The 21,798-nt window shown below is 49.6% G+C and overlaps 1 protein-coding gene across 1 annotated transcript in view; it reads right to left on the bottom strand.

Annotated features, from left to right (window-relative positions):
- Positions 1-21,798, bottom strand: part of Sdk1 (sidekick cell adhesion molecule 1) — an 886,283-nt gene that overhangs the window by 30,511 nt on the left and 833,974 nt on the right. Inside the window, exons 36-40 of the mRNA XM_027956222.2 lie at positions 20,868-20,983; positions 18,609-18,795; positions 16,771-16,908; positions 7,942-8,103; positions 7,027-7,152 (exon numbers count right to left, since the gene is read on the bottom strand). Coding sequence (XP_027812023.2) covers positions 7,027-7,152; positions 7,942-8,103; positions 16,771-16,908; positions 18,609-18,795; positions 20,868-20,983 — 729 coding nt within the window. The remainder of the gene's footprint in view (positions 1-7,026; positions 7,153-7,941; positions 8,104-16,770; positions 16,909-18,608; positions 18,796-20,867; positions 20,984-21,798) is intronic.

Below are 21,798 nucleotides of genomic sequence, written 5' to 3'. Positions count from 1 at the left end.
CCCAGGCACACAGAGCAGACGACTCTGTCACCCAGGTGTGGCTCACCCACGAGATTCACAGGAGATCCCAGCCTAGCCCTCCTCCCGACTCAGCCAGCTGCTGGGGCGCCATCACAGGGATGGCTGGAAGGGAGGGGTCACAACCCTGGAGAGCAGACGCCCGAGGATGATGCCGGGGTGGTTGGCTCCCAGAGGACTGATCCCCCTGGATAATCGGTCCTCAGATGATTGATCCTTGGACAACTGTTCCATGATTGATTCCCATGTGATTTGGATGATTGATCCCTTAGGCAATTGATTCCTGGATTGATCCCCAGAGGACCGATCCCAGCGCCAAGCTTCCTGCTGGGGCCAGAGCTTTAAACCTCCTGAGGCAATATCTACCTTCGGACCAGACTCCTCCACTTGGTGTCTGGGGAAGCTCGGGAGGTCCGCGCAGTACAGTTAGCTCATCCCACCTATCGACTGGGCCCACCCTTCCCTTCCTGGCTACTTTCCTGGGAAAGAACACTTTCCCAGAGTCTTGCTACTGAGTCACTGTTGGCACATCCCACCACCAGGCCTTAAGCAAGTAGGGGGACCACTGAGCACATACTCTAGGTAAGCCCCGCCATCATCACAAGCCTACACCTTGTCAACCTCAGGAACAAAGCAAATGAGCAAACGAGCACCGACGTGCATGGCTTTGGCGCTCAACAGGATGATTTTTCTTTAAAGAACATAGGCTGTTTGACTTTGCTTCTGTTCTTGTGCTATTTGTCTGCTAAAAGAAGGGAAGTGGCTAATATGGAAGATTCCAGAAAAAGAAATCTTTTCTGGTACAAATAGGTTTTGCTCCCTGAGACCACGCTTGTTCCTAGCAGACAGAATGTGTCCGCGTTTATCTCTCAGTGCTGACATCTTACCAATGGCAGGAGGCACATCTGTTCCCAGACAAAGTCCTGATGGGCCTGGACACATGGTCTCCTCTTTTCTGAATTGAGTCAGAGCCCAGCGCAGCCCATCCAAGGGGACGTCGCTGAATGTATCCCTCCAACGACCTGGGACTGTGCTGCGCACCGCAAGTACTAGGGCAGATGCCATGTCAATACAAAAGTCTGATTTCATGGACAATTAAGCAGTGTCTCCACGCTGAATGACACTGTCAGTCACCGCCTGAGATTTCTGGTTCCATTAACTCACACAACCAACAACCTGACTGTCAGCCCGGAGCTCTGAGCAAATGGAGGCCTGTTGGTTATTTATTTCTTAAATGCTGCCATTTCTCTTTATATAAATGGTTGAGCCAGGTCAGAAATTTAACTGGGGCAGGTGGGGCTTAGATACAAAACTAAGGACACCTGATAATCAAAACACCTTTTAGCTCACTCAAGGCAGGGACAGCACGTGACGCATGTCTGTGCGCGAAGCCTGGCCTGTGATGGAGAAGGATCTGGAAAGGAGTCAGAGGTTGACACACTGTCAATGGACTTGGCCACCAGAGGGGAACAGCGGTGGGGGCCTGACGCAGAGCCTCGGCTGTGTCCTGGGCAGCTTAAAACCTCTGTGGGTGTCAAACCTTCAGATCCTTCTGATTTAACTGAAAAGGCCCATCACCAAAGACCTGAGGAGGGACCTGGGAAGGGCCCAGGAGGACTAGAGTGGACAGCCCCCACTTCTGGTCTCTGGGCCAGAGACATCATCTGTGCAAAAGGCAAAACAAAGTCTGCCTGCACTGGGAACGTCCTAAATATGTATTTCATGGCTGCTCTGGAGAGGAAAATATATTTATAGTTCCTTTAGTACCATTCCAGTCTATTGTGTAAATATGTAAATTAGGCTTCGTGATCTACACAGTAAAATGCCTTGGAATAATTTGTGTAAATAAATCTGCATCTGCCCACTGCGGGGCTGCTGCTGCCTTCCAGAGGGAACCTTGGGCACAGCCAAGAAGTGACCCAGTTGGCTGGCCAGCCTGACGGAGCCTGATGGCTGTGTCCTGGAGCTACACTCAGGGACCACCCTCCCTGCAAAGATGAGGGGCTTGGTGTCCCAGCCTGATGCTAGTTTCAATAGTTGCTGTTCAATTTGTGTCTCAGCGATATGGAGACCTCTTGGGAATTTGCAAGGGTGAGTGAGAGGATATGGACAGAGGAGGGAGAGGCTGACGGCCATCTGCCCAGGCTGTCTGGGCCGCGGGTCACCCCCTGAGCAGCAGCCGCAGAGCTGGTAAACTTCTTATGTCCATGGGGCAAGCAAAGATGTAGCTGGGAGGAGACATCAGGCCGAGCAGGCCACCTGGGTCCCAGGGGCTCCTATCACAAAGGACTTCGGTCTTCCCAGATGCCAGCAGGAGGGCTCTGTCCATGTCCCCTCCTAATAAAACCAGGGCCTGCAGTGCCTTCACAGACCACTCCCTGCCTAGAGAATGTCTCAGTGGAGAGCTTTGGTGGACAAAATGAGAAGATACAGCATTTAATGTTTTGTGTAATGAGGCCTGAAATCGATGACAGCTGAGACCCAGGGCCCCCGGGCACCAGCGAGGTGTTTAAACACTGGCAATCCATAAAGCCTCATGCTCCACCCTGAGATGCTGCTGGCCTGAGTCGCAGAGGGAGGGGCGTCTTTCACAACTTTCAAGGAAAAAACCTCAGGCTCAGAAGCTCACTCAGGTTCAGTTAATGATCCGAAAGGGGAAATCACAGGCAACCTGCTTTCAAATGCCCAGCAACAAAACAGAAGAGGAAGCACATCTTTAGTGTTCATTGAGAAAGATGGTGTCTTCCAGGTCAGTTTCTTGTCATGTCTTGGTCCCCTTGGGTCCATTTCATATCCTGGCACAAGCCCCACTGAGCAAGACCTCCAGCTGACATCAGAGGCTTCTGCATGAGGCTGGGGCCCAGCGTGAAGTCTGAGCAACAAGCTAATTAGTTCTCCTGCACTCTGCTTTCCCCAGGCCTGGAAGCTGCATCTAGCCTGCAGGCATCCTGCTTCCAGAATGAGGGCGGACAATGAGCACCTGCAACTTGAGGAGAAATTAAATGGCTCCCCAGGCAAGTGTGAGAACCAAGACTTCACCATTTGGGGGGAAGTGTCATGGTGGGGTCACAAGAGCGGAGATGCCGAGGCCAGGCATCTGGTGATGTGTTATATCCCCCACCAGTGATCTCTGACACAGGGAAGTTCTTTTCAAAGAGACACTGGTGCTCTTGACTGAACAGCGTGAGGCCATTCACATCTCTTATTATTATAATCATCATTTTAGATTGAACTTTCCATTCTGAGGTCCTTGGAGAGTCCCATGTTGTTATAAGAAATAATACAGAGGGGTCCCACATATCCAGCTTCCCCAGGGGTAACATTTGGCAAAATAGCCAGGATGTCGTCATGATGCAGTTGAGGACAGAACATCTCTGGAGCCCTTGTAGGGCCAGGTGGCCACTGGGAGTCTTCTACAGCAAGGAGATAGTGCTTGGTGGGGAGGCAATCATTAGCAGGACTCTGGTTTTCTAGTGCAGGATTCTTAACCTGTCCTTGGTTCTGTGTACTCCTTTGACTCTTAAGGATATCTTTACAGAATAGCTTTAGTTGCTTAAAGTTAAAAAGGAAACCAATGACATGGGTAATGTGTCAGTTACCTAGAGGCATTGGAAGCTCCTGGTGACCTCTGTCTCCTGGCTAGTGCTGGGGGTGGACTGTGGGTATTTTCTTTGCATTGCTTGTTTAGCTATGTGACTCTTTGGAAGCTGGATTTAGATGACCTGAGACCACCGTTGTCCCAGGGCAACTCGGGAGTCTATGCTTCTTCACAAACTCATTGATTAAGAAGGCTTAGCAGAGTCAACCAACAGCTATAATTTCAAAGTTATGGGGAGTGAAATGATTCTGTGAACACTGGGTGTCCTGTGATAGTGTCGGGGTCCTGCTGCGACTCAGGAGGTTGCTCACCTGCCACTACCTGTTGAATTATGCCTCCCCCAAACCACAAATTCAAGTCAAAGTCATGACCTCGATACCTCAGGATGGCCTTATTGGGAAACAGGATCACCACAAACATATTAGGTCAACATGAGTTTGCAGTGGGGCAAGTCCCTGACTCAACATTGACCAGAGTTCTTCTAGAAAGGGGAAGTTTGGACGGGGACACACATATGAGGAGAAGGCCCTGTGAAAAGGAAGACAAAGATGGCTGACGCATCTCTGAGCTAAGGAGCCCCCAGGATTGCCAGTGACTACCAGAAGGTAGGAGAAAAGCAGAGGACAGAGCCTTCCTCAAGACCTGAGAAGCAACCAGTCCTGCCAACACCTGATTGGACATCCTCCTTTGGAGGTGCGAGATAATATGCTCCTGTTGTCTAAGCCGCCCTGTTTGTGGTACTTTAGTACAATCCTAACGAACTAATGTACCTCCATTCATAACTGACAGAAATGCTAAATTTCAGTTAGATGTTGATTAAAATGTGTTTCCCCCACCTTTCAAGTTCATGGATCTCCTTAATTCTATCCATGAATCTTGTTCATTAGTTCATTTTCTATTTCTATAGCAAAATGCCTCAGAGTGGGTACCTTATAAAGAAGAGAGCCTTCTCTGGCTCACAGTGCTGAAAATTCAAGAGCATGGCACCAGCGTCTGCTCAGCCCTGGTGAGGGACCCCTGCACCACAACATGGCAGATGACAACATGGCGGAGCACATGTGGGAGGAAAAGATCACATGGTGATACAGGAAGCCAGAGAGTACAGAAGGGCCAGGCTTGCTTTTTATAACAGTTCACTCTTGCAGAAACTAACTCACTCCGAGAGACTAACATTAACTCTTTCTGAGGGTAGCACTGCTCAGCTTCCACAGGGCCCCACACTGGGGACCAAGCTTATAACACATGACTCTACTGACCTGAGGGTGAATGACTATATGGGACTCTATGATAGCTCAGAATGGAAGGTTCAATTTAAAATGATGATGATAATAATAAGAGACATGGGTGGCCTCACCCCATGCAGTCAAGAACACCAGTGACTTAAGAGCTTCCTGGTGCCAGAGATCAGTGATGGGGAATGTAATCCATCACACACTCAAACCAACACAGCAGATCCCAAGGTGGGCCAGGAGAACTCACAAGCCACCTTTGGAACACATGCTCTCCCTAGATTGGGGAGAGAAATGTTTGAAGTATGTCCCTAATTCAAGGAAGCCCCTGTCCCTGGCTACCTCACAGCCTCCGCAGCCCCTGAGGCCCAGACCTTACTAGGACATTCCTCAGAGTCCTCATCAAGCTTTGAAGGTGCTCTTGCATGGTGGAGGGCTGGGTGGCTGTTCCAGGAGCCACCTGCTGACAGAGGTATGGGAGACCTGGTGGCCATGGAAGGTCCCTAGTAACTCCTGATCCTTCACCAGCTTGGGATACCTGTCTCCAGAAGAGGTTGAATGTTTTGCTCAGCACACACCATCAGGTCAGTAGGTCTAAACATATGCATTTAGAGCCAAAGAATTTTTCATGGTGCTTTTCAGGTAGAATTTCTCTTTGGAAGTTTCTAGAAACTAGAAACTAGTTATGTCTAACTAGTAATCTTTTGAAAGCAAGCTGTTGGGGGAGGAGGAAAGAAACTTCTCTGACACAGTAATGGATGTAACTTTGAGGATCTTTCCTCTTGGTCTAATAGCCTTTTAAAATATTAGACTAAAATGGCTCCTGATGCTTAGTCTGCCGGCAGAGGGCTTGAGAGCTCCTTCCCGAATGCATTCCTGGAACATTACCTGTTTTCATGCTCAGATGTTCTTGATTAACTGTACAATCATCTGAAGGTCATGGTGAAGCTGCTCAGTGTTCTCCACGTTTGGTGGTAACCTCCAGCTCCCAGCAGTAATATTCAACTCAACCCATCAGAAATTCACTCTGGATAATGTCCACCCTTCTTATTAAAGCAGAATGGAACTCTTATACACTATTGGTGGGAATGTAAATTAGTATAACCTCCATGGAGAACAGTATGGAGGTTACTTGAAAAACTTATAATAAAACTACCATACAATTCAGCTATCCCACTCCTGGGTATATAGCCAAAGGAAATGAAGCCAGCTTATGAAAGAGACACCTGAATGCCTGTGTTTATTGCAACACTCATCACAATAGCCAAGATATGGAATCAGCCTAGGTGCTGAATATATAAAGAAAATGGTGTGCATACCTATACACTACGGAGCAGTATTCAGCCATAAAGAAGAAAGAAATCCTGCTACTGGCAGCAAAGGAGGTGGAAGAGGAGGACAGCATGTTAACTGAAATAAGCCAGACAGAGAAAGACGAAACAAAGAATCAAGCTAAAAATAGAAAAGTGAGTACCAGGAACTGGAAGGGCACGGCAGGTGGGTGAAGGTGGAAGAGGGGATGAGTGGTCAGTGTCCACTGTCTACCTGTGTGGCATTATCACACTGGATCCCTTTTCTATTTTAATCAATATATGCTGATTAAAAAAAACACACAAGTCAACAAGATTAAAATGAAGTAGAATGGAAGGAGGGGGGAAGAGAACTCTTTGGTTGGATAGGGCAGGAAATGGGTCTCAAACCTCATTTTTGGAAGCCTCAGAGGTGAAGCAGATGATGTGCCAGGTTCACTGTTAATAAAGATCGGCACGATTATCAGACGCGAGCACAGCTCTTTCCACAGGTTGCCAGCATTAGACCCCTGAGATGAGTCCCTGAAAACATCCCGAATCTTCCTGATGAGCTGAAATTTCTGAAGTGCCCTTCAGGCCTCACCTACCTATTTCTGAGAATGACAATTATCCTTCTCCTCAGAGTCATGGGGCTAGAGCATCATGAATTGAATGCCCAGGAGGTTAATAACATAGCTGTGGTTATGAGGACCCAAGCAGGGGGCGAGAAGTAAGCCCCTCCTCCAGCACATAGCCCCTCAGTCCCACCCTGCTGGGGACACACAGAAGAGAAAGAGGCAAGGGGTCCCTGTTACCCAGACTCCTCCAGTCTGCCTTCAGCTTGGCTGCAAACCCCTCCCTTGAGCAGCCCACTAGGCCCCACAGCCCCTACCTGAGGGCCTGGCCTCTATGACGTAGCCCGTGGTGGGTGTGTGGCCTGCAGGGCCCTCTGTCCACTGCAGAGTCAGTGCAGAGGCAGATTTGGTGACCAAGATGTCTCTAGGAGAGCCTGGGGACCCTGCAGGAAGAAAGGAATGGTTAGACACGGGCCCTGGGGGTTCCTCCTCCCTGGGTGTGGGGAGATGTGTCTAGTTCTCCCAGGTGGCTTCTTGGCCTCATGGGAAAACTGCAGACTGTCTGAGGATGGAAGGAGGAGAGGCAGGCAGCGTGCCCGGCACTTAGCGGTGCTTCCTAAATGTTGACTCTGATGCCATACCTATCCAGTGCCTAAACCAGGTCAAAGAGTTTACTAAGTGGGACGTTACATGATCCTTCTTTATGACATGTGAAAACTTTTAATTCTGTTTATTTCAAAAATTGAATTAATGTCAGGCATGGTGGTACACATTGGTAATCCCAGCAACTGAGGAGTCCACGGCTGGAAGATTACAAATTTGAGGTCAGCCTCAGTAACTCAGTGAGGTTCTAAGCAACTTAGCAAGAAGGTCTCAAAATAAAAAATAAAAAGGGCTGGGGATGTGGCTCAGTGGTAGAGTTCCTCTGGGTTCAATCCCTAGTACCAATAAATAAATAAAAATTAAAAAGTTGAATTCACTTATTTTCTTTGGTTTCCCCAGAAAACAAAACATTTCTATGCTTAAGGTCTAAGAACTTGTTCACCTATACATGACAATCCACCTGCTGAAGTTTGCGATATCACCAGACTTTCATGCTGCCTCAGCATCCCCAGCTCTGCAGACCAAAACATCTCTGCTGAGATGGTAGAAAACCCCCAGCAGGACAGACCAGCAGGTGGAACTGAAATTTCAATTCACACTCAGCCTTCTGCCTGCGGAGCCCCACTTACCTTCCGCTGGCCCAGCGGTGACATTGGCTTGGAGCTCAGGTCCATAGGTAATGGTCCGTGCTTGGACGCGGAAGAAATAGGTCACTCCTTTTGTGAGGTCCCGCACCTTCAGCCAGCGCTGCCAGTTCCCCTTTACGTCCACTGTCACCACCTTGCTCACCCCTAGAGGGTCCAAAGGCAAAGGAAAAAAGGGGCTGAGCTTGGAGAAGCAATGAGCCCATCAGATCTGTTGTGATAGCAGGGAAAACAGCCCCTGCGGTTAGCTAAGGAAGTATTTCTTATAATTAGGAGGAGTTTAAGTGGTGATCATGGCCAATTTTCAGCACAGATAAGTGTAATTAGAGTTTAAACTTGATAAGTGGTGCTGACGAGGGAAGGAACAAAGCCGACAGACAGCAGGAGGTGGCCGACCTTACAGAGAGTCACAGGACTACCTGTGGGCAGCATGGGTGGGGAGCCGGCACCCCATGGGCCCTGAGCTGTACAAAGTCCTGTGTCACTCATGTAGGTGGCCATAAGCCTCCTGACTTAATCACCAGGGGTAGGAGAGTATGGAAGGGATGGAGGAAGACCATCAATAAAGTTAAATGGTGGGCTTCCACCCAAGGCTCTGCAGTCTGACTGGGTTGGCCAACCCAGGGCCTGTAGGCCTCACAGCCCAAGAGAACAGCCGTATGTCTTGGAGCAAGGATGAAGACGTGTTTATTTATCACTGCCTGTTTTGATGCTTCCATTTAGCGAACTATGACAAGAGTTCTTATTCATAAATATGTAAACAAATAAATAATGCAAAGTGTTGGTCGTATTAAGTACACGAATCCCCCATTATCCATGGGATGTGTCCAAAGACCGCCAGTATATCCTGAAACTGTGGATAGTATCAAACCCCATATACACCAGGTATTTTCCTAGTATCCTGCAGCACTGCCACTTAGTATGAGAATTAATCTGTCCCTCATGTTTTATGCCCATGCCTCCTTTGCACCATTGCTTTCGTACTTTGAGGCTATCACTAAGTAGCATAGGGTTACTTGAACACAAATACTGTAACACTGTGACAGTTGATTTGATAACCGAGACCATTATTAGGTGACTAACAGGTGGGTAGCACATACAGTGTGGATACACTGAATTAAGGGCTGATTCACATCCTAGCCAGGGCAAGGTAGGATGGTGTGAGATTGTGCCACACTGCTCAGAATGGAACACAGTTTAAAACTTACAAATTGTTTAGTTCTCAAATTTTCCATTTATTATTTTCAAGCTGCAGTTGGCTTTGGTTAATGGAAACCATAGAAAGCAAAACTGTGGATAAGGAAGATTACTGTATAATTAGAAAATTGAGATTTAACATTTAGGGGAAGGATAAATACTGAAAATTAAATAAATTTAGCATTTTCCAGAAGGGAAAATGGGGTCCTATGGTTAAGTAAGTTTGAAAATGGTGCCTTTTTTTTTTTTTTTTTAAACTAGTTAATCAAGTTCCTGACCACAGATTTCTCAGAGCTCTGGGTGGACTAATATCTACTGAGCAGTTGTTGGAGGAGGAGGTAAGGATGCTGCATTTCCATGCCTTACTGCTCAGCAGAACTGCTTCCCATGGAGCACGGGGAAGAGGTGCACTTGGAGGACCATGCCTCCTGCCCTGGGTCCAGCAGCCCACCCTGGCATTCCCCAACACAGCACTCCAGGCGCTGGCCTTGGTGCAGAGGACATGTGGTAGAGTTCAACAGCTCTCTGAGGTTCTGTCTGCCTTTTAGCTGGTTCACTGGTTTCATATTATGCTTTCTATAAAACATTTATTCTGCTAAATTATTTTCTTCCAAATTATTTTAGTGTACCTTCACTGTTTTTGATTGACCCTCCAAAATGGGGTTTTCTATAGAAAAATGGGGCTTCTTCTGCCCAGAGAGCCTGACCCCAGCCTTATATATGCTGCTCCAGAAAGAGGATTCAAGGACAACCACCCACAACCCTAACTGTCATCTGCAAATGAAAAGGGTCCTGTCAGATGTAGAGTTATTCTGGTAGCAATTCTTTTTTTGGTTGTTTAAAAATGCCTTCATTCTCCCTGGAGCAAAAACAAACCCATGTACAGATTTCGTAAATTCTATCCCACTAGGAGGTAGAGCCAGTCTGGCCTTCCCTCCGTCTCAAATGTGTCAGAATTTTATTTATTTAGTCAATTTTTAAGCCATGCCCTGCACTATAAAGCCTCAGGGTGCGATCCCATAAAATACTACTGTTTAAAACATTTTTAAAAACATAAAAATAGCTCTGCCGTAAAACCAGATGCCCAAGAACATCATGGCTCAGTGCTCAAATGGCACAGTGTTCTAGGTGGTTCTGTGCTCTAGAGGGCGTGTGGGTGGGTGGCATGGTGCTCCTTGCAGAGACCAGGGACTGGTCAGGGATGGCCTCGGGCTGCATCTCCACACACAGGTTTGAGCCAGGTCTGCTTTCCTGAGGGGGTGGCCATCCTGGTCAGTGCCTGCCATTGTCTGTAAATGACAGGTCTGAGCATCCCACCAAGAAACACCAACAGATGAGATTGCTATTGGACAGCTTTTTTGTATTTTCAAAAAAGCGATCATTACCATAAATTGAAAATTTTTGTTTCCAAAACAAACTTCAGGTAGATAGTTTACAATTGTGCACACATGCATGTAAACGTATCTCTGCCAATCTTCACAAGAGAATTGCCATTGTGCAGAGAGTGAATATAACTGTAGCCTCAAACAAAGCCTCCTGGTGTTCATTACATCTGCAAGCATGTCTCTGAGAAATATTTAGCTCCTACGAGGCATTTTAAAACATTAAAAAATCATACAGAGATCAGGTTACTACTTTCCTAGTTCCCTGTTGGAAATCCAGAATCCAAGAGATAAGGGGTGAGGGTGGGGTTTCTCCAAGAGAGCCCATGGAAAGGCACACCTGTCCTGGGATCCTGGCCTCCCAGTCCCTGACCAGCTCAAGGGGGAGCTGACCAACAAGGGGAGAGACTGACCAGGGTGAGGAGACTTGGGACAGCTTGGGCAGAGTAAGGCGGCGAGGACACCAGATGATATGACCTTCTGAGGTCCAGGAAGCCGCTCTGCTTTTCAGCAATCATTGCCTTCTACCCATCCGCCTCTTGACCATGACCCCAGCCCCTGGCAACCCGGTGCTTTTCAGCTGCATCACAGCATCATCTTATATCCTGCCTTTTCCAGCCCCCGTAGTCAAAATGCCCAGCGTGCCTGAGGGCAGAGAGGGGCCATGGGGACAAGGGTTTCTGGCTCCAAGGCTTTGCCAAGAGCTGGTCCTCTCTGAAATCTGCAGTCAGTCAGTAGGAGCATCCGGAGAGCTGGGGGTTTGGAGTGAGTCCTCAGTCTGTCACTTACTCCTGTGCCACTGGTCGAGGCCCTCGGTCTCGGAGGAGTGCTCAGTTTCCCTGTCTGCTCCGAGGCTGACACATCAAACGCATGGGAAGGATCCACATGGGTTCTGTCGTTGAAGAGCACACTAACTTATAGGACCTTTGTGATCTATGGAGTCCTTGTCCACTGTCCCTCTTACACATGACTGTGGGTAAAACCATGCCTCAAACTAGTGGCTTAAAAACTCGCCATTGGAATTAGCTGTGCTCCTGCTGGCTGATCCGGGTGGGCACGGGTCTGTGTCTGGATCTCAAGGTCAGTTTCAGCTGGGGGCGGCTGATACCCTGTGGTCTCCTCCACATCCTATCAGTTGAGGCAGTGAAGACACCGAGAGTTCTCTCGGCAGGCCAGCGCTGGCGCGTCCGCATGGCTGCAGAGTCCCCAGGGCAGCAGAAGGACGGAGGGCTTCCCACGAGCGGACTCTCTGATCTCTGCCTGCCTCGTGATCACTGATGTCCACTGGCCCGAGGAAGTGTAGGCAGTGCTGCCGAGGTGACAACAGGGCTGCCTGCCCATGGCCCACCTGGCCCTCAGGGCTCTTCCTGAGTGGCTGCTGCATGTGCCTCTGGACAGGGTGCACTCATGGCAGGCCAGATTCAGTCCCACTTGCCATCTTCTGTGTCCCGTGGCTGCAGGATGTGGTTCACAGGCAGGCCTGGGACTGGCTCCTCTAGGGTCCTAGAAGGAACTGCTAGCCCAGGCAGGTGAGTGACTGAGTCTTAGAAGCTCTGCTGGCACCAGGGTGGGGGTGGGGGCTTCCCCTGAAGAGCACAGGGCCACCAGGTGGTGCTGGGAGGGGTTGGTGAGCTCTGTTCCCAGAGAGCAGCCTGTCCACAGCCTGCCAGGAAAGCCAGGAGAAGTCTCCGGCTGAAGCAGGAGCAGCTGTGGGCTGGGCTGGCCTGTGGAGTGGAGGAGCCTGGCGGGGCCCTTTGACTTGGTAAGAGTCGCTGCTTAGAGGCAGAGCTGCCTGCAACAGAGCTGGGGCTGGACCCTTCCTGCCACTCTCAGGGATGGGCAGCTAGGCCCTGGGTTAGCCGTGGTAGATACACAGGAATCAGGAAGTCAGGACTGTGCCCAAGCTACAGTGGCTCCGAATCTGGGAATCCTGGTTTGTTCTTGAGCTGTCTGTGCTGAGAGTCCCGCATTTGCAACCTGTGGAGTGATGGGGAGCCACAGCACCAGAGAGCTGTCCCTCCCGGCTCCAGCTTCGGAGCACAAAGCCCTCAGGGCCAAAGCCAGGATGACAGGCCTAGGAGCCAGCCAGTCCTTGTCAACAGACGAGATAATTCCCGAGAAGGACGGTCTATGACTTGTGAAAAGAGGCGAGATGGTGGTAACTGAGTTATCCTACCCATTGTCACTCGGAGGAGTGACAACCCCACACATGGCATGTAGCTGAGATTGTCTGGAACGTGACATGATTGAGTGCACCCTCCCCGAGCTCCATCTCTGGCGCCCTCCGTCACGCTCGCCTTCAGGAACACAAGCGCTTGGCATCTTCTCCCCATCACAGGCTGTCTAGAGCTGGGCTCTCGTGTCAGATCCCACCTTCCTCATCATCCTCGAAATTCAGGTTTGGGGCAAACAAACCAAGGGTTCTGGGCTCAGTTTCTTGGTCTGTGAATTGGGAATCCAGGCGGCAGCTCAGGGTAGAGTTGTCATGAAGATTTATGGATGGTGAATGGCAAGGATGTGGCGCAGTGCCCAGTTCATAGTGACTGCTCAGTAAACCAACCCACGCTGTGAGTGAGCCTGCAGGGCATTTCTACAGGGGAACATGGCAAGCCACCAATGTGCCACACACTAGGAGCGCAATCCCCCAACAGCACATTCTGGAATGCCTTCGACTTTCCCGATAAGACAAAAATTATGAAAATTAATGAGAAACTGCAACTTGGTCATACAAGGGGAATCGGCAATGTGGGGTCACCTCCCTGGGAGGTTGGGGTGGGGACAGTGTGTAGAAACCAGGACCAATCTTGGCAGCGTGGAAGTGAAGCCAGAAGAACACAGTGCGCTTCGAGTCCCCGTGCCGCATTTCTGACTGAGGAATGATCCTGGGACCCGTCTTGCCTGGAGGGCTACGGACCACGAGCTGCGGCCCAGGTGTGCATGCCAGGGGCTTTCTAGAGACCCTGCAAGGCCGCCAACACAGGACAGGAAGAATGGCGAACTTACGCTCTTTTGATAAGGAAGGACTCAATTAGAATCATGAGGTTTTGACAATCATTTCTCATTATTTTGATGATATCCTCGGAAAAGTATTTGTAACTTGGGCTCCTTGTGCACGTGAACCAATGTACACACCGTGCGTGCGTGTGTGCGCCTGTGTGTGCAGAGGTGTGTCAGGGAAAGAAAACACTGCCAAGCAACATGGAAATTCTCTGCTACTTCTCCCTGCAGAGTACACAGGAATGATGGGCAGGTCCCCTCCTGGACATCTGCCACTGGGTCCTTGAAGATGGCCACACCAAGGCCACCATGTTCCCAGACGGGTGCTGCGTTGTGGAAAGAACACACTGAGCAGGGACCATGCCAAGTCCACGTCCTTCTGGGGCTCTCTTTGTACTTTCAGAACCACGTTCCTGATCGCCTCCGCTGTGTTCACATCACTGTCAGACACAGCGATGATCTCAGATACATTTTGTTTTTCTTTCTCACATTTTCACATCTCTGGGATGCAGCTTAGAATAGATGACACACAAGTATTGGGCTATAGTTTATTAGGAGTATTTTTTCTTTCTTAGCATGTAATAAAATAACTATGAATCTTACATCAATGGCATCTTATTTTCGATGAAATAAAATCTAGTGCTTAAATGTCCTCCTTCAAATCAAGTCCCTGTTTTATCTGAATGTGCTTATTTCAAAAGGAAACTTTTATCACTGCTTTAAATGGAGAGCCAATATTATTTGATATGCTGGTTATATTTTTTCTCCTAGACATTCAATAATCTATAATTTTTACAGTCTGTCTGTATATATTACCAGGGGAACCTGCCCTGGGCCACTGGGCAAAGACAGCTGGGCTTGACTCTGAGGTGAGAGAAATGTCATGGGCCCTCAGTGGACGTGTACACATCAGTCATCTAGTAGATGAAGGAGATGGCCGAGAAGATACCAGAGGCAGGTCTCGCTTTATCAGTGTAGGAACAGGAGTGACCGCCATGGAGTGAGAGCCTACCACTCACTCCCAGCTCCTGTCCTTGCCTCCAATCCAAGGGCAATCTATGTCTCCTTCAAAACACAGCCCTAACCCACCGCCGCTCACCTTTCCCTCCATCATCTGTCTCCTCCAGGCTCTCGTGGGCTCTGCCACAGCCCCTGCCTGCTCTTCCACTGCGGAGCTCCTGTGGGGTCCCTGCAACCTACTCTCCCCAAAGCCGTCTGCCCACCATCTTCTGTTTCCACCTATTCATTTTTGAGCTTTGTCATTTCTTCTCCCAAGCTCCTCTGTGTTCAAACACTCCCTCCTCACTATCCAGAGGGTCTGCTTCTGATTGATCCGGGAAGTTCTGGGGTGATCAATAATCCTCTTTTCATCCTGTGGTATTTAGACTGCAGTATTTAGCCGGGGGGATCTGGGCCTTGTGTCACTCAGGTCCTCTTGCTCCATTTCCTTCTGTGTTAGTCAGTTTTCTATCACTGTGACAAAACACCTGAGATAAAACTTAAAGAGGAAAGGTTTATTTTGGTCTATGGTTGGGAGATTTCAGTCTGCAGGTGCTTGGCTCCATCGCTGTGGACTTGTAGCGAGAAAGACCATCATGGTGGGGAAGGTGGGGAGGAGCAAAGCTGCTTATCTCGTGGCAGTCAGGAAGCAGAAAAATGGGGGAGGAGGAAGGGGCAAGGGATAAAAGATAGTCCTCAAGGGCACATCCCCAAAGACTTAGTCCTTTCACCTAGACCCCACCTCTTAATTTCTACCACCCCCTCCCCCAATAATCCATTCAGCTATGAATCATCAATGGATTAATCCACTGATGAGATCAGAACTCTCATGACTCAATCTCTTCCCAGAAGCCCCACCTCTGAACACTGCTGCACTAAGAACCCAACACATGAGCCTTTGGGGGAACATTCTAGATCCAAACTACAGCACATTCCCTAGGAAAATCCAGACCTTCTCAACCAGCTCTGGCCTGCCACATGTTCCCTCATTCAGCCCAGGTCACGCAGGACACTAAGCCCTGTCTCCCCCAGGGTCTGTGAGTCCTCTGTAGGAAGGTTCACCTCAGACGTGTGTGCCCAGGTCCTTCTTGACATGCAACATCCTCATGTGCTCCTGGCTTCTTTACCTCACAGCATCAATTACCATCTCAGTTTTGCTTGTTGGTTTAATTATTTGCAAGTTGCCTCTGTACGCCTGGAATATAAACTTGCTGGACTTGTAGCCGTGGTGCACTTTATGTTTTGAATATGACTTTTGCTTCTCTGCCATTGCAACTTATTTTTAAAATGGACATGTTTTTTTCTCTTCCGCTCTCCCTGCTCCCTCCTAATCTCTCCCCCTCCCTGATCTCAGGGGAAACAGGATTAACTTTCTTCCCCATCCTAGGCAGATTTATCTGTCCTTGAGTACACACCCACCATAGGAACAAAGTCATCCAGACTTTGGGGATGGTGTTTGTGATCTTTTTCACCAGAAGATCTCAGAAATGACTATCTCCCAAATTAACAAGTGAATTACAACTCAAGCAGAGAACACAGGAAGGCAGCCTTTTAGTCACCTCTTTAACAGCACCCTGTTCCTGCAGATGGGCAGAATCATAGCCTTTGGGACAAGAGTGTCCTGTGTTTCTCCTTTGCTAACAAAGCACTAAACCTTTTTTCTTCCTTTTTCTCTAAACTGTGTCCTTGGTATTGGATTGGTATTGGGGACAAGGACTGAGTTTTCGGCAACAGACTCAGGAAAACAAGGATCTCAATGCAAGACAAGGGTCTGAGTCAAGACACTTGCTTTCCTGGGCCCATGGACTCCAGCATTCAGAACAGTGTTGGAGACACTGCAGGTACTTGATGAATGTTTGTTGAGACACAAAAGAATGACAGGGAGCACCAGAGCACTACCCTGGGACCCTGGACTCTCAATGTCTCTTCTAGGATGCGCATGATATCCAAAGGGCCAACACTGCCAACGGGGTTCCAGGTGGAGCTTGGGGTGGTCTCTATGGGCCACCACAGGGACTCAGCTCTCAGGAGGAATAAGATAGAACCGTCATGGGGTTTGGAGACTAGTTAAGGGAGCATATAACATGGTTCCATAGGGAAATCATCACATTGGACTCTGAACTTGGAGCCTATCTCAGATTAGCCTTTCCTTCCCTTTCTGAGCTTCTGGAAGACTCCATGGCTGAAAGCAAGGTCAGGTGGTAGACCTGGTACCCTCCCCAGCTCCCCCTGATCTTACCTTGGACAGGTGCCAAGGGCTCATAAACCACCCGATAGCCCTGCAGGACACCATTGGCTGCCACCGGCTCTCCCCAGGACACGTTGAGCGTGGTGGAGGTTATTTCTGAGAACGCCAAGAAGCTGGGGGCCCCAGGAGCTGGAAGAACAGAGCACAAAGTGACTCTAAAATACCTTTATGGATCGCACGTATGTGTCTGAGCCTCCACAAAGAAGAGAAAATGTTATTAGGTGTTATTTTCAACTCAGTAAAAGTCTAAATGCCACAGGATGAAAAGGAGACTCATTGATCACCTCTGAACTTCCTAGGATCAATCAGCAACACAGACCCTCCCGAGAAGAGCAGAGAAAATGACAGAGTTGAAACACAAAGGAACTTGAGAGGCGAACTGACAGAGGCCTAAAAATGAATAACAGATGGAAACAGAAAATGAAATGCAGACGGTCCACTTCCCACGACTGCTAGCCCAAGGTCCTTGTCCTGCTCTTTTGGGGAGAGGGAGTTCTGCAGTGGACATGGCCTCTCCCCACCTGGCCTCTCCCTTTTCCTGGGGACCATTCAGGATACCCTCGTGCCTCCATCTGAATCCCCGGACACTGTGGTCTCAGTGGGCCCTGCTGGGCTGACAGGGGAGTTGCTGGCAGACATGGGAGGCCAGGAGTGTGGCCAGGGTGGTGGGGGTTTGCTCACATATCTCTGACTAGGCTGCATGCAGGTGGACATGTACGGGGCTGGCCCTGCCTGACAGGCTGGGTGGGTGCTTCATCTCCTCCACCAGCACCCTGCTGTTCAGAGGGCCTCCTGGAGCAGCAGATCCCTCTTCCCTCCCATTCTGGGTCCTTCAGTCCCATGACTACCAAGTCCTGGTGTCCCAAGGTAACCCCAGCCTCTACTTTCTGCCCTACAAATCTTTTCATGTCCTTCCATCTCAGATTTCAAAACTGGCCTCCTTGGGTGCTGGATGGGGGCAGAAGGAAGCAGCTCTTGAACTTGGGCATAGTAATCTCACAGGATGTGGGCCTGGGGCCCCTGATTAGGGGTTGATCATTTGGATAGGGTGTTAATTGGCTGAACCCACAGAATGTCAGGGAGCCCAAAGCCCTGCATCTTTGTACCCCAAAGGTTCCCGAATCTCATTTTCCTGGTCTTGGACTTCCTGGGTCTCATTAAGGGTCTCTGAGAAATTTTTGGATCTTAATGTTAGTTCACTATTTCTTGGGGGTATCTTTGATTTCCACCACCAAAAGCCAAAACTCGCTAGGGAAGTGGCCTGCTAGCCATACACTGTACCCTCTACATGGGGCGAGGCCTTAAGGACAGCCTTGTCAGCGTGGACCCTGTCTATGCACCTGTGCTGAGAGGCAGCTACCAAGCTACTCCAGGGGTGCTCTATGGACCCAAAACCAGGGAGACCTAGACTTGGAGCCTGGCTTTGATGCACAAGAAGCTCGGCCCCAGGGGTCCACACAAAGGGGGTGGCTCCAATGAGAAGTTTCCACAGGCAATGCCGTGTGGCCTGTAGGTCAGAAATGAGGCTAGACTGAGGGCAAAGCCCTTCCTTCCCTGCCACCCTCAGGGCTCAGGAGGGAACACGCGTTGCTCCACTATTAACTGTGGCTTAGTGCCACCATGGACCAGGCGAGGCCAGCTACCAGGAACCAAGTCCTGTCGCTTCAAATTCCTACTACACAAGGTGACACCAGTGACAGGAAAGGCAGAGCAAAGAGCTGTGAAACCAAAGGAAAGGGTGGTTTATTCTGCCTGGGGGTCTCCAGAGCCACCAGGGAAGTGACACAGGTTGGTGACTGAGGCCTGCAGAGAGGAAACGGCCCACTTACCAGCCTGATGGGTGCGCCCCTGCCGAGGGTCACTCTTGGGCCCGTCGCCAGCAGCGTTGAAGGCGGAGATGCTGACCATATACTTGGTGTGGCTGGTCAGGTTCTTCAGCTTCACCGTGGGCTCGGGGAGGAACAGGACCTTCATTTTCTCTGTTTCGTTCCGCCTGTCTGACTCCCAGTAGTAGATCTGTTAGAAAGGACACCGGGAAAGGCGGGGGCGTGAGGAAGCTGCATGTAGGATCAGCTCCTGAGGCTGGGCCTGCGTCCTGGGAAGAGTCCTGCAGGATGGGGCATCTTCCCCCAAGGGACCAGGGGTGACTATGGGCAGGTGAAGGTCTCTGGCTGCTGATGTCATTGGGCAAAGTTTGGTGTTTCTGAGTTGCTCATCTAGACAGTGAGCGCTGCCTACTCAAACCTTTCAAGATGGGGTCTCAGGGTAGGAGGGGTTCTTTCCTTCAGTCTCCTGTTGGTGCCTAGATTATAAAGCTTGCCCTGCTGGGGCCTGTACCAAGGCCTCTGCTGGGCTCTTCAGTCTTTTGGAGACAGTCTACCTCCTGCTCCAACCTATGGAAATAATGAGCCCTCAAACTCTTCCATGTGACCACATTTTGTTCAAAATTGAGATCTAATTTTTTGATCAATGTGAAAAAATACTTTGGACATTAAAACACTAAAAAAACCCCAGGAAGTAGAGCCATGTTGGACTTAGAACTGGGGTAAAACCCTGTACCTCTCCTGGGTTCCACTTCTTCTCAGCTAGCTTTGATGTGCTCCTAGGTGAACTTGATGCCCAAGCATAAAAGTTTGAATTGGTTGCCAGAATTACTTCCCTAGACAGCTGGCCAGGAACCACTGCCCCAGCCAGTGCCAGCTGGGCTGCCCAAAGACAACACAGGCCAGAAGATCCACCCTGGCTCTGAAGAACTAAGCCTGAGCCAGGCCCTATGAGCACTACACCTTGTGCAAGAGCGGCACAGAGGATGCAGGGGGCAGTGGGAGCCCAGGGCCAGGATCCCACCTTGCACGTGCACAAGTCACATCTCTGCTGAAGCAGGTCCTGACACGTGAGCACCACTGATTTCTACCTGCAAGACACATCTACTTGCAAAGCTGACCAAAGAGGATCCTTCACTCACACAGGCCTTGCTAACTTGAGATCAATATCCAAGTTCAATGTCTTTATCATTAAGGAAATGAGAAAACATATTTTGGACATACATAAATAGCACCTTGCCTCCGAGCTCACAGGACTTGCCATTGCCTCATTAATCATTGTAACAGCCCTGCCAGGGAGGAAGGTATTAATTTTCATAAAACACCTACAAGAATCATTTTTAAATGGACATTTAATTGGTCCAATAGGCATCAGGGCAGGCTAAACCATAGAATCTGGTAACTGATCAACTGGGGCTCCAGCAGGCCAGACAAGGAAATTAATTCTAGAGAAGGATGGGGCATTTTCAGGGAACAGAACAGGGTTTTCTTTTTTTTTCTTCTGAACGGTTTTCACAGCTGTCCAGGGGTCCCAAGCTCTCCTAGCAGATGAGACCTTAGCAGCCAAGAGCTCAAGGTGCCCTGGGCAAACTGACTCTGTGTAACCCACCCCTTGCCCCCGGGGCTTATGGTGGAACAGGATGCTGTCTTTTCTTTTCCTCCATCTCTGAAACATTTAGCTAATGATGACTTGGACCTCATTATGTGGTTCTCAAAGTGAGGTTCCCCAAATCCATGCCACTTGGGAACTTGTTAGAAATGTCATTCTCAGGCCATGCCCAGACCTACTGAACTGAGGGACTTACTCAATGTCCCATAGTGATTGAGTGCACTGAGGGATGGAGAACCTGCTATTTTGAGGACACCTCATTTCCTGTCACTGTCAGCAAATCCGCTGGTGGCTCCAGAGTGGGCTCAGGAAGAAGTTGGGTTCTCTGGGCAGGCCACAGAGGCTGGAGGAGGGACAAACCCAGGCCACCTTTGGATAAGCCAAGGAACCCCCCACCTTGTAGTCACAAAGCAGCAGTAGGCCCACTTCCCACCCCAGGCAGCTTTGATCCCAGGCCGTGGTCCAGCCAGGCCTGTTCCAGATGCTCAAGGCAGCAGCTTCCCGCCTGCTGTGTATTTGCCACTGAGAAAACAGCAGGACCCAGTGAGCTGAGGGCACAGCCCTGGGGAGGAGCAGGATTCCAGCTGAAGCCCTGGGGCCTCATACCGCCAACAAGTGAGCTGGAAAAAAGAGCCAACCCATGCGTGAGAGCTTGCCTTGTAACCCTGGATGTTCCCATTCTGGCTTTCTGGGGGCGGTGGGTCCCACATGACCTCCAGCTGGCTGGCCGTGAGCGGGGTGACCTGGATGTTCTGCGGGGCCATCGCTGGAGCTGAGGAAAGAATAGCACATGATGGTACCTAGCACATTCCTTCAGAAGCTGAGCCCCCCTACCCCCCAGGACTCATGCAAGCCCTAATTCCATGATGGCAGCATGGGAGATTCTGTCGGGACATTGCTCTGGCTTGGGAGACCTAGGGTACAGTCACATCCCAGCTCCAGGCTCCTGCCTCTGAAGTTAGTTCCTAGTCCTTTCATGCCAGGGGATGCTGCAAACCCTTCCAGAAAAACATACTTAAAGGCATAAAGTAACACATACAAAATTACAAAGAAGACTGATCTCACTGAGATAGAGTTACTGAGGATTTGAAAATAAACATAGGATATAGGAATCCATGGGTTCTGGGATAATGCTCAGGAGTGGTTTGATTCCAGTAGCACCTGGAGTGTGGCCAGAGATGCCTATGGCTCTGAGAGCAAGGGAGCCACAGGCACTGCTGACATTCCTCATTGGGGGAAATGCTGATTTTTGAAGAGGTTTTAGGGGAAAAAAAGATATTTGTATTGCCGTTGCAAATACAGGTGGCCCAGTGTGAAGTCTATCCTAGACCAGAAGAGTTTGGACACACAGAGGTGCTCCTCCAGGCTGATGGGACCAGCTTCCTGGGAATGTGGCTCCACATTGCTCTCTGAGGCTCTTGAAATTTGCAAGTTCTAAGCACCAAGTCATTGCCCCTTTCCCCCTCTTTCCCATGGGAGGGTCTCCTTGGGGTACCCCCTCAGTGCACATAGTATGCAGAAGATGAGAACATACCTTATATACAGAAATTTGATAAATTGTGGTATAAAGGTGTATTAAGAATTGCA

Source organism: Marmota flaviventris, chromosome 19, assembly GCF_047511675.1.
Source record: "Marmota flaviventris isolate mMarFla1 chromosome 19, mMarFla1.hap1, whole genome shotgun sequence".
In the NCBI taxonomy this organism is placed as follows: Eukaryota; Metazoa; Chordata; class Mammalia; order Rodentia; family Sciuridae; genus Marmota; species Marmota flaviventris.
This window is presented reverse-complemented; position numbering and strand designations above follow the sequence as displayed.